General features: G+C 34.4%; 1 protein-coding gene across 2 annotated transcripts; it reads right to left on the bottom strand.

Moving 5' to 3' along the window:
* Positions 1–257: 257 nt before the first annotated feature.
* On the bottom strand, positions 258–12,937 carry LOC124400167 (izumo sperm-egg fusion protein 1). 2 transcript variants are annotated; one of them, XM_046871811.1, is made up of 10 exons: positions 12,820–12,937; positions 7,523–7,818; positions 5,023–5,097; positions 4,059–4,142; positions 3,949–3,969; positions 3,739–3,828; positions 3,415–3,533; positions 2,834–2,987; positions 1,668–1,833; positions 258–1,118 (listed from the first exon to the last, which is right to left on the bottom strand). In XM_046871811.1, the coding sequence occupies exons 2-10, from the start codon at positions 7,749–7,751 to the stop codon at positions 1,040–1,042; spliced, it is 1,017 nt and encodes a 338-aa protein (XP_046727767.1). In that variant the 5' UTR covers positions 7,752–7,818; positions 12,820–12,937; the 3' UTR covers positions 258–1,039. The 2 variants fall into 2 exon arrangements, with proteins under 2 accessions (XP_046727767.1, XP_046727768.1); XM_046871812.1 differs by lacking the exon at positions 3,739–3,828.
* Between the last annotated feature and the right edge of the window lie 282 nt (positions 12,938–13,219).

The following is a 13,219-nucleotide window of genomic DNA, read 5'->3' as shown; positions in this document are numbered from 1 at the left end:
ATTCTAGAAAAAAAACCCAGATTTACTATCCAGTCCCTGCCACTGAGGCATCCAAAAATATTTATTTATTCACTTATTCTAACCAATGGAAGTCAATGTAAATACCACAAAAAAATGTAAGATATGAGAAACGTCTTTTACCCTTGCTATAACGCTCATGTATGTAGGAAATACATCACCCAAAAATTGTCTACATCTGAATGGCATTATTAAACAATTTTCACCAATTTTCTTAAATTAAAAAAAATCAGCAAGGAGAATTTTCAAGTAAAGTTTAATGGCAAGCCAGGACAAAAGTATTGGGACACCTGACTTTTCTTGTTGAATGTGGCTCTTCACCATAATGAAACTTACCACAAAGCTGGAGGCACACAACTGTATGATACAGAAGCATTACATTTTCGCTTCATTTGAACTAGGAGACTTGAACTTGTTCCATCTTTATGATGTGCTTTACATGGGTTGGAGTGGAAGATCTCCTGCTATAGAGCTCTGACCTCAACCCTACTGAACGCCATTGGGATGAAACTGAATGCTGACTGCACCCCAGGCCTCCTCACAACACCCTTGCAGATAAATGAGCACAAATCTTCACAAACACACTCCAAAATCTAGTGGAACATCTTTCCAGAAGAATGGTGGTTATTATAAAGTAACAGCAAATGTGGAACTGGATGTTGAAAAGCTCACAATAATCTTCTCCATATAGTGTATAAGCACCGTTATATAATATTTATACCAAATTGTTAATGCTTTCTTGAATCAAAATGTTGTTTTTTTTGTAAGGTGAAAAATTTATCATTTAATGTTTTGTTACAGTCCAAGGTTATGGTTTAACTACTATTTGAAACGTCAACAATATTAAATGTATCTATAAATTACATTCAAAATACATCAATTTATGTGTTATTCTATTATTACTTACATTGAGATTAAAATAATTCAGGGTTTTTAAATGTTTTAGGAAAGAAACCTTGCTAAAGAGTGAACCTGTGATGGTTGAAGAAGCTTTAGAGCTTGTGTCTGGTTTTTTCTTCGATCATGGAGATGAGTGTCTATTTAGTCTATCTTGTCTACTTTCTTCAGCTTCGCCTTTCTTCTGTCGTCTCACCGTCATCCTGCCAACAACACAAAAAAAACCTAAATCACAGTCATAGCGAAACATCTGTCAAACTGTCTGTTAGAATGTCGGTGGTCAGACTAGTGTGACAAAATGCGATCGTTGTATCCGAGTCATTCGAGCTGTGAGAAAATTCCCCCAGAATAGAAGTGTGTATTAGAGCCATTGACAGGGTTATCGCAGTGTGTGGCTGCTGCATCAGTGGTGACTCACAGCTTACTCATTGTGTGCAGGAACCACAATGGGATGCTTTTTCTAGTTTTACCTTCTATCCAACCATGCATTTTTCCCTCCATGTCTTGAGACTGCTGATACTGAGGAAATTTCCTAATAGAATTATGAAAGCAGCTCCATAATTCAAATCTCAGGTTCATATTAATGCATCTATTCTGTAGCAGGAATTAGTGCAACAATGATCCATATAATCTATAAGGTGATGGTATGTAACACAGACAGTATAATATTACAGAGATGTTTATATGACTATCTGAGAGCTTTAGAACTAAAGGAAAGTCTTCACATTTTTTTATCCTCCTGTCAGACTCACCCGACATACAGGATGATGGCCATGCTGCCTGTGATGCTCAGGGAAGTCAGGAGAGAGAGAATGATGATCAGAGTGTTTGTATGGAGCCGGACATGGCTCACTTTGACATGAGGGAGAGATGGGAGTGTTGGGATCTGCCTGGGAGGTGAAGTGGGCACGGGGGTGACTGAGAAAGAGAAAGAACGAAATAAAAAAAGAAACTAAGGAAAAGATTTTTTACAAACAAATCCAAAAATCCTCTACATTTTACTCAGTTATTTCTTATTATACAAAAAAAAACACTATCTAAAATCAAGACAAATTTTTGTATAGCACTAAATCTATATGAATAATATAGTTTTATTTTTTACATAATAAAAGCTCAATAATAACTAATAATAATAATAATAATAATAATAATAATAATATTAATGAACACATCAAATCTGACTACTTTTTATAATAATATTAATAGTACTTCTAGTAGTAATAAAAATAGTATTATTATTATTATTATTACTATTATTATAAATAATAACAACAACAACAACAATAATAAATCCAATACAACTACTACTACTTCTATAGCTTCTACTTTCTGCTCCTACTCATATTATTAAATACTACTAAATTAACAATAAATCCAGTACTACTATTGCTACTTCGTATAATAAATATTTATATTATTATAAATATTTTAATACGTTTTCAAAATATAATAAATACTTTCACTTCTAATATCACTACTATTAATTAATTAAAAAAAATAAATACACCACAACTACTACTACTACTACAACAAATAATAATAAAAAGAATTATAGAAATAATTATTTACAATTATTTATTAAATAAATTATTTTACGGCACATTTTTCTTTCAAACTGGGGAAAACGGAATAACAAGAAATTGGAAAAATAATATGTTGAGTAAATTCTAAAAACAAAATAATTGCCATATATAATAGCTACAAATCATAAATCATTGTTAAAATAATAACAAAGAAGCCATAAATGAATAATTAATTACAATAGTAAGTAAAGAGTAATCAGGCAACTCGTGTGTAAGAAAAACAGAGTTATAACCTGTAAGAGAGAAAACCTATAGTCTATTAGTAGAAAGATGGACTCTTGTTGAAACAATATTTCTGGAATCAAATTCTAAATAAGACCAGGAGCACATCTCACCAGTGAGGAGGAAGTGTGTTTGTGAGATTGTAGTGCCGTGTTGATCCAGCAGGAAGCAGTGATACACTCCCTGCTCGCTTACTCTCAGCTGGTTGAGGACGATTCTGGAGTCCTGTGTCACCACCAGAACCTCAAACTCATCTTCGGCTGTGAACTAACAAGAGTAGAGTGGGATTAGTGACGTGCTGCAGGTTAAACATGGACACAAGACACTGAGCATGTGGTCATTTCTGTTATTTTTATAGCAATTTCATTTCTTCGGTACAATAAAATGTATAATAATAATAATAATAATAATAATAATAATAATAATAATAATAATACTATAGTAGTACTATTAATATTATTATAAAAAGTAGTAGTATATAATATAATAATGTTATTTAATAATAATCACACACAATAGACAAATACAAAAAAAAATTACATTATTATATTATAAATATTCTCATTATATGTTTTCCTTCAAATGCATGACTTAAGATGTTTTATTCTCTATACTGAATTAAATGCCTGTTTGGATTTGAGCATTTAGATTGTGTGTGTGTGTGTGTGTGTGTCATGTGTGTGTGTACATGTACATTTGTGGCTCCCGGTTTCCAGGAGTAATGATACTCAGCATGCCCTACTACCAATCTGTGCCACGGAAGAAAACAATCCAAGACTGCCTGCTTGCCCTCACTCGCTACCAGCTGATGCACTGAGGGAGAGAAACAAAAACACGGGAGAAAGAGAGGGAAAGAGAGAGAGATACACAACAATAATTCTATATATGTATGTAAGCATGTATGCATATGTGTCTGGGTTTGTGTATAAGTGTGTGTGTGGGTGTGTAGGTTTGTATGTGTGTAGGGGTGTGTTTGTGTGCATGTGTGTGTGTGTGTGTGTATGGAAATGTGTGCCACCTCCGCAATCTTTCGGGGGTGTATCAGATTGACATATGTGCAGCCCATACTGACAGGAAGAGCAGTTCATTACACTCTGAAATAGTAAGCCTGCCACACACACACACACACACACACACACACACACACACACACACACACACACTTTCTTTTAGATATTAAGGACATCTGTTAAAGAGATATAAGAGATTGAGGTTATTGAGAACGTACCACATTCATTTGGACACAGTCCTGAAAAGCAAAAAAGGAGAACCATTGGAATAACTTTCATATACTCCCTTAAGATATTATTATGTAAGTTCTCCTTTCCCCCCTCGAACCTTCAGCGACAAACACTTCTAGATGCTTGTTCAGGATCTTCTTCCCTTTCTCCAGGATTTTTATCATATCCCACTGGACAGACCCTGGCAAACAAATGGCAAAAGTTGAAACGAGGAAGCTCACAAACTCAGGAACTGATCTAATTTATGAGTAAAAATGAATTATTAACAGAAAAGTGACTCCTTTAAAGGATGAGGACATAAAGTTTAGAGAATTTAGTCACCTATATAGTGCAATCTAGCTGACTTAATTCTCTAAACTTTATGTTTAATAATATAGATATATTATATTATATTATATTATATAATCATATATATGTATATATACAGATATTATATAATATAATAAAGAATTTAGTTTGTGTTGAGAAGTACTCGACCTGTAAATAGAATTGAATATAAAGAGGATTTTGGGTACTTTCACACTTGCCTTTTATTCCCCCAGGAAAAGAAAAACCCTAGTAAAGATATGAAAAAAATACCCTCATGTCTCATGTGAGACGTATTTTGTAACCATACAGTAGCAACACTCACTAGTTCTAAATTGCATACTAGTAAAAATTCACACGTATTTTTTAGTCACGCTTCTTCTTTTATTTTCATATTCACTCAATAATTAAACCAAATTTCTCTCTCTATTTTTTTCTTTCTCGTGGTGAAATCTGGAAAGAAAAAAGTGCTTTGTAAAGGAGACATCTTCCCAATTAATATGTATGCATTCAACCCTCTTTTTAAAACATTACAAAAAGTAACAATAAAGTGCAAATAAATTCTTCTCGATCTTCCAAATTCATCGAGAGTTCAGAACAACACTTCCCCGCTGCTACATCAATCCTCAATCCCTCGTTTTTTTGTCCTCTCTATATTCTGTTTTGATATTTTGCCCATAGTGTATGTTTACATTACATGCACATCTGTGAACACACACATACACACACTCACACACAGTAGACAAGGCCCTCACCGGTGCTGGGCTCCTTCCAGTGCCTCCTGAACTCGCTCTGATACTCAGTTTGTGCTCGGTACAGTGTAGTAAAATCTGCAGCACAGAAGAAATGTTTATTTTTTAGCCTGTGATGTGATCTATTACTAAATACAGTAAATGACATAATATCTTTGAGAGATTAAGAGTGAGCTTGTGGTTAAGTATAATAAGACAGTGAGTGAGCAAAGCTAACTAAGTAAGTTTAGGTACTGTACTGCTAACAGAAAAAAATCAGAGGTATTTATAGTAATATAACAATCTGAAGGTAATGAAGGTGATGGTAGAAATATAACATTCTGAGGTAATGAAGGTGATGATAGTAATAGAACAATCTGAAGGTAATGAAGGTGATGGTAGAAATATAACATTCTGAGGTAATGAAGGTGATGATAGTAATAGAACAATCTGAAGGTAATGAAGGTGGTGATAGTAATATAACAGTCTGAAGGTAATAAAGGTGATGATAGTAATATAACAATCTGAAGGTAATGAAGGTGATGATAGTAATATAACAATCTGAAGTTAATGAAGGTGATGATAGTAATATAACAATCTGAGGTACTAAAGGTTATGTTGGGTATAAAACAATCTGAAGGTAATGAAGGTGATGATAGTAATATAACAATCTGAAGGTAATGAAGGTGGTGATAGTAATAGAACAATCTGAGGTACTAAAGGTTATGTTGGTAATATAACAATCTGAGGTAATGAAGGTGATGATAGTAATATAACAGTCTGAGGTAATGAAGGTAAGTGATAGTAATAGAGCAATCTGAGGTAATGAAGGTTCCTATAGTAATAGAACAATCTATGGTTATGATGGTTATGATAGTAATAGAACAATCTAAGTTAATAACATTTATTGTACTAATGGAACACGCTGAAGTAATGACGGTTATGATAGTAAAAGAACAAACTAGGTTAATGAAGGTTATTATTATAACAAAATATTTGAAATTTACAAATATTAGATGACCTTATCCAGAGCAAATTACATTTAGCCCTATGACCTTTTGATCAGACGTCCAACATCTTAACCACCAAGCTACCACTGAGCTACCACTTTCTACCACTAAGCTATCACTTTCCCCAAAACAATCTGAGGTAATGAAGGTTTTGATAGTAACAAAACAAGCTGATGTAATGAAGGTTATAATAGTAACAGAACAATCTGAGGTAATGAAGGTTATGATAGTAACAGAACAAGCTGAGGTAATGAAGGTTATGATAGTAACAGAACAAGCTGAGGTAATGAAGGTTATGATAGTAACAGAACAAGCTGAGGTAATGAAGGTTATGATAGTAACAGAACAAGCTGAGGTAATGAAGGTTATGATAGTAACAAAACAATGTAAGGTAAAAGGAGATAAATGGGCTGAGGGAACAAACAGCACATTTGATTGGTAAATTTCTTATTTTAAAATAGGAAGTAAAACACAATATCATCATAAGTAAAGCCAAAATATCTGATTCTGAGCAGCTAGCATGACCCAAGCAATGTAAAGGCATACAGACAGGAAATGAGGCAAAAACTAAATCTGGAAATCTATTTGCCTCAGATGTCATTAAATTACTCAGAAAGGAAGATGAAAGATGACACTATTATTACACTTAACATGAGCCACAAACCAAAACAAATGGCACTACATTGAGAGAAACACTCCCATTTTGTTTTATGACCTTAATTGGAGTTTCCAGCAGATTACAGTCATAATAATTCACAACAAACAGCACATAATTCAGAACAGCACAAAGAAACAAGTGAGCTGAGCTAACAAAATATATCTTGCTAACTAAAAAAGCTAGGCTGATAACATCTATTCAAATAGTGCGTAAGATTATTTAAAACAGTTGGATTTGTTGTGCCATGAATTTTACCGCCAGTTTTCTTGGTTATTTGTTTCTAATTGTGCTGAATTTTTTGTTATTGTCATACGGCTCTTCAAAGTGTGCTGGCTAAAATAACAAAAACAAAAGTATTGAGACACTTGACTTTTACAACCTTGTGTGATTTTAGTGGTTTTTCCCCAGACAGTTATTACAAAGTTGGATTCCTTTGAATTTTCCCTTCGCTTGAACTAGGAGATTCAAACCTGTTACCGCATAACATTGCCCCTGTGCACAAAGCCAGCTCCATGAGGATGGTGGAAGATCTTAAGTGGCCTGCAATAAAGCTTTGAGCTCAGACCTATTAAACATCTTTGGGATGAGTGTGAAGGCTGACTGCACCCCAGGCCTCCTCACCTCACCTTCACCTGTACCTAACTTTACAAACACCCTTGTGGCTGAATGAGCATACATTTCCACAGGCACACTCCAAAATCTAGTGGAACATCTTCCCAGGAGAATGGAGATTATTAATGGTACTATATGTTGAATGGGATGTTCAAAAAGCACAGATCAATTTTAAAGTTAGGTGTTCACAAACGTTTGTCCAAATACTATGTGTGTATCTGCATAAGAAATCAATCATACACACCGATAAGCCCGCTGGAGAACTGTGTGCTGGTTTCCTGGTAGGTGACATAGGCATGATTGATGATCTTCACCAGATCCATCTGCTCCTGTACGGTGAGTTTATGCTTAGTAGAAATAAAGTCCTCATGCATGTGGCGGATGGCGAGGTCACACTGCAGACACGACCTCACGCCGGGGATCACGCACGCACACAGGAACAGCCAACAGACAGAAAACTGTACAGCAGCCATTTGGAACCTTTTTATGATGTCAAAACACCACCAGTGATGACGATGATGATGATGACGTGTGTTGTTGCTGTTAAATAAAACCTGGTTTCATTATGCAGTAATGCTAATATTAGACATTAATCATTAACATTTGCTTTAATGAGTAAGTTTTGCAATCAAAAAATGTATTTCTACAACTTAAAAGCAGGCCATAATATTGAAACTGATGATAAAATCTTTTTTTTTTTAACCTGTTTTGTAACCATGAAAAGAAGACAAAGCATTCTGAAATATAAAACATTTCCATATATTAATGGTATGTTGGTATGTTTCCAGTAAAAGACTTTGTATAAAAAAGGCCAAATTCACTACAATGTAATTATAATTTATACCACTAACTAAAACCTCTAAAAGTAATGCGACACTTCCAAAAAGTTTTTCCAGCATGACAATGCCCCTGTGCACAAAGCCAGCTGTATGAAGATATACTTTACATCAGGGGTGTCGATGTGGGCACAGGTTTTCATTCCAACCAAGCAAATCCAAAACCAAATTTTACCTGTTGAAATCTAATGGTTTGGCCCTAGATTGGTTTTAAGTGGGGAAACTTTTAACCACAACCACCCTTTGTTAAAAAAAATTGGACACCCATGCTTTACTGTACATGGTTTGGAGTGGAAGATCTTGGGTGGCCTGATATAGAGCTCTGACCTCATCTCTATATAACACAAGTGAATTGGAACGCTGACTGAACCCCAGGCCTCCCTCACCCCCTCACTTACATCACTTTACTAACCCTTGCAAATGAATGAGCACAAATCTCCACATCACTCTCCAACATCTAGTGGAACATCTTCCCACATCTCCCCAGAAGAGTGAAAGTTATTATAAGACCAAACGCGGATTCATTGTTGAATGAGATGCTCGAAAAGCTCATCCGATTCTGTATGTACTAACTTTTATTTATATAGTGTTTCCTTAAATAATTAAATAATGTTTATTATTTAATGCTTTATTTAGATATTATTTTAATAACTCTTGGTCTATTCATGCATATGATGTGCAACTTCACTCGATTGACTGGTGGGTGTTAATGAGCTCAGGTTGAATCAAAAGAGGGGATTTTTTGCAGTTTCCCCCTCAGTCACTCAATCACAATCCCCCTCAAACACAGAGTGACATTAGTGTGCTGAGAGCCCACTCAGTGGTTAACCATTGAAGACGTGCTCACTAGAGACCCTACACACAATGACATGATCTCAGGTCACACAGAACAATAAATAAAGGAAATTTCCTTTCTCTTACTCTCTCTCTCTCTCGCTCTATATTTATGTTTTAGTTTTTAAGTGTTTTAAATAATTACTTCATCACAAGTTACAAATAATCGGCCTAATGATTTCTGTTTGCTATAATAATTGGTGTAATTCAGGGTTTCTGTCATATTTAAGACTTTTTTAAGATCATTTTAAGAATGAAATGTAATACCTATATCACGACATCAAAAGCACAACTTCCCCATAGCTGAAAAATAAAATCTGTTTTACGTCTGTGGTACAATCCGAGAGAGAATCGTGACATTTTGCTGTTACATGTTGGTATAATTTGCAGTTGTAGCACCATGGAAACCAACAAACAAAAACACATTCCAAATTGCTGCCAGAGGATTTAGAGGTAGTGTTACATGTTTTAATTTTAAGACTTTTTAAGGCCCAAAACTTTTATTAAAAAAAAATACTTTTCCTATACAGGTTAATAATTATGCTGTGTAGTTGTATTTTCTATAGTTCCCATTAAAATATGTCCTATAAGATTTTCTAAGGGTATATTTATAGAGACATTTTTCATAAAATAGGTTTTTAAAGCAGAGCGAATCTCTCATTTGTATTTGTATTTGTCTCATTTGTTTGTCTGAATCTGGTACATTTAGTCACAGATGCAGAATATGTTTGTTCAGCGTCTTATTCATTTGTCTATAATATTTTAAAAGAATACACAAAATAAATATTTTTACATTATATTCATCAACTGTTTACATTTAGAATTCTGTTTTCATGCAATCAAAGGTAACTATAAATGAATTTAAAAAAAATTGTATAATAATAAAAATAGAAATTGTAGATATTTGTAAAGTGTTGTAGTGGAAGAAAAGACATGCAGTGGTAAAAGCAACATCACATTGTTCCAGTCTACATTACACAGGCCTGTCATTGATAATTTTCCTTTCACTTCACACCCTCAAGTGCTGCACTGCTCAAATATCAACTTCTATACAATCACAACCAATACAAACCATTACAAACCCAGTGGGGAACTAAAAAAAGGAACAAAATTGTTTAGCTGTTTCTGTGTGTGGTGTCTGGAGTAGACTAGTGCGCTGCAATCTGATCATCTCGACTTGACATGGACATGAAATCTGCATGCTAAGCAAGTGCAATTAATCCTATAGCCACGTCAAATGTGGTCAAAGATCATGTGTTGCTGCTGAGTTGCGAACCCATATGGTAGGAAGGCTTTTGTTCTGAAATGATTTCTACAAAGAGAAAATACACCATACGGACAAAAGTTTGTGGACACTTTTTTTTAACATCCCATTCCATTCATTCCCAATATCCTTTAAGAAATAACCTCCACTCATCTAAGAAGATGTCCAAATAGATTTTGGAGTGTGTCAGTGGAGATTTGTTGCTCATTCATCCAAAAAGGTGTTAGTAAAGTCAGGTACTGATGTAGGTGAGCTGAGGAGGCCTGGGGTGCAGTGGACTTTTCATCCTAAAAGTCAGAGCTCTATAGCAGGAGATCTTCTACTCCAACCCATGTAAACCAGTTCTTTATTGTGCACAGGGGTACTGTCATGCTGGAACAGGTTTGGGGCTCCAAGTTCTTATATGGGTCTCATATCGCTGGAAAAGTCTGTTGTCCTCATTTACTTCAGTAATTCACCTAGCATGATGTAAGAACCAAGATATCACATTATGCTCTCACAATTCGAACTCATCTGAATAAGTGATTTAAGTTTTTAATCCAAGCTGTGTGCAAGAACACGGCTCAGAACTGTACTGTTATGTTAATGTGGTAAGCAGGAAATTAAAAGGCAAACAAGCAAATATAACACAGATCACACCTAGAGCTGCTTAGAGCAGTGCCGCACCTAAAATCATAAAGGAAGGACATAAACGTGGTTATTTGTAGTGCTTCAGAATGGGTGTAGAGCACTTAGTCACTCAGTGTGTCTGCTGCCCACTTGTTTGAGTCCAACTATTAAATGATTCATCTTTATTAGTAATGGTTTTATCCTGCTTATGGTCGATTTGGAGGCAAGAATACACCCTAGATGGGATGCCAGGTCAATTACAAACCACCATATAATATATATATGTACACACTCATTCACACCTAGCGGTGACTAAGCATGGTCAAACCTCTACCTGCATGAGGTGATGAGGCTTAATGAGCTTGAACAGTTTGCTTGTCGTTTTTTATTAACACATTTCTTTATTACTAAAATTTGTAATCACCAACATTTGAGCAGTTTTCATTTTTAAAACAATTTAAAATAAAAATGCCTGCTTGGTAAAATAATACTTAAAATATTATTCAATAAAATAATTTATAAAAAAATAAATAGAACAAATTAAATTAATGCAATAATAGATTTTCTTTGATCAATTAAATTGGCACAAATTAAATGGATTAAATAAATAACTTCCTAGTTAGCGGCTAATGCTAGCATTACAGATTATTGTTTTCATGCAATCACAAAACAAATGTTATTTCATATTTCAAACAACATAATTAAAATTTTCTTCTAACGGAAGAAGTGATAAAAAGTGATAAAAGGCTTCTTATTTGAATCAATTTCTGTTTTGTACGATGCAGATTATGCAGCATACTTTATGTTATTATTATATCAGTGCCTGATGATGCATAACGTTCACATGGCCACTACATGGCCAATTCCTTTCCCTTATTTTATTTTTTTATAAGAGAGGGCGAGTGTTTCTGTGTGGGATGTTTGTTTGAGTTTCTGGACAGGAGGGAGAGCAAGAGGGATGTTTGTTTAAACTGGGAACATGGTGTGTGTGTGTGTGTGTGTGTGTGTGTGTGTGTGTGTGTGTGAAATGCTACAGGAAGATTTGAGCTAAAAATACATTTGATTTGACAAGACAAGGTGACAAGACGTAAATAATGCTAATGAATCTAAAAATGTATTATCCCAAGCATATACATATATACATATATATCACAAACTATAAATGTATTATTATCACAGCTTTATCATTGGAGGATCTTCACTTTATAATCTGACACGTCGAACGTGTTACTCCATAGAATGCACGTCCAATTTTTATTGTCCAGTGGCTGCGTGCATTTTAATAATCTTAACACACATCTGCATCTGCCAGTGTAAACGAGACCTCCGAACCGTAATCAGACAATCTGCTGCTATTCATCTTGATAATGAAGATCCATGTTGGATCCAAGGACAGAAAATGCCAATCATTTACAGGTGGCTGATTATGCAGTAAAACTATTGGAAGGCCTTTGCTGGATTCATTGCATTTCTAAAGGCAAACATTCAGTGTAGAGTGTAGAGTCAAGATAAGGTATAATTTACCACAGAATGGGTATGTGTGTGTGTGTGTGTGTGTGTGTGTGTGTGTGTGTGTGTGTGTGTGTGTGTGTGTGTGTGTGTGTGTGTGTGTGTGTGTGTGTGTGTGTGTGTGTGTGTGAATAAAACAAAATTGTTAGCAAAATTATAATAAAAGTGCCTACAGATTATTGTAGTGACAATGATGATGTTATTACAATCAACCAATCAATCAATCAAACAAACAAACCAGCAACTAATTAATTAACGTAATAATTAATTAATTGATTAATTAATTAATTAATTAATTAATCAATTAATTAATTACATTATGACTGTTATGTTTATAGTCCAGTTCATAAATAGAAAAAAAACGGTTGGACTTCTTCTTCCTATTTTTAATTATTAAATTTTTTTGGCTAGTTTGTTTGCCTACAAATATTCTTCATTCGGAATAAATTCATTCTGCATTCAGATTAAAATAAACGGAAATATACTCACCCTAACCTCGAAAATCGTCAGGAAAATCTATTTACATATGATTTATATTTAAACATATAAATATAAATATATATAAATATATATATAAAACCAAACCACCAATATAGAGAGAGCCGTTACCACAACAACATTTCTCATTGGTTCAACGGCCACATGCGTCATGGCCGTCGCCATGTTGGATAGGTCATCTGTCCTATTAGAATGTTCAATGAAGGTCAATGCGGCCGCCATCTTGGGAAGGACAATTTTCCGGTGGAAGCTCATGGATTTTGAATTAAACTGTTATCGGCATATAAATTGTAAGCGGCAAAGGTGCTGGGATTTTAGCTACAAAGTCATTATCCTTTAAACAAATGTGTATTTTTTAAAAATCTACGTTTGTTCATTCAAGATTATTTAT

This window comes from Silurus meridionalis, chromosome 17, assembly GCF_014805685.1.
Source record: "Silurus meridionalis isolate SWU-2019-XX chromosome 17, ASM1480568v1, whole genome shotgun sequence".
NCBI lineage: Eukaryota > Metazoa > Chordata > Actinopteri > Siluriformes > Siluridae > Silurus > Silurus meridionalis.
The sequence above is the reverse complement of the archived record's forward strand: the minus strand, read 5'-3'. Positions and strand labels throughout refer to the sequence as shown.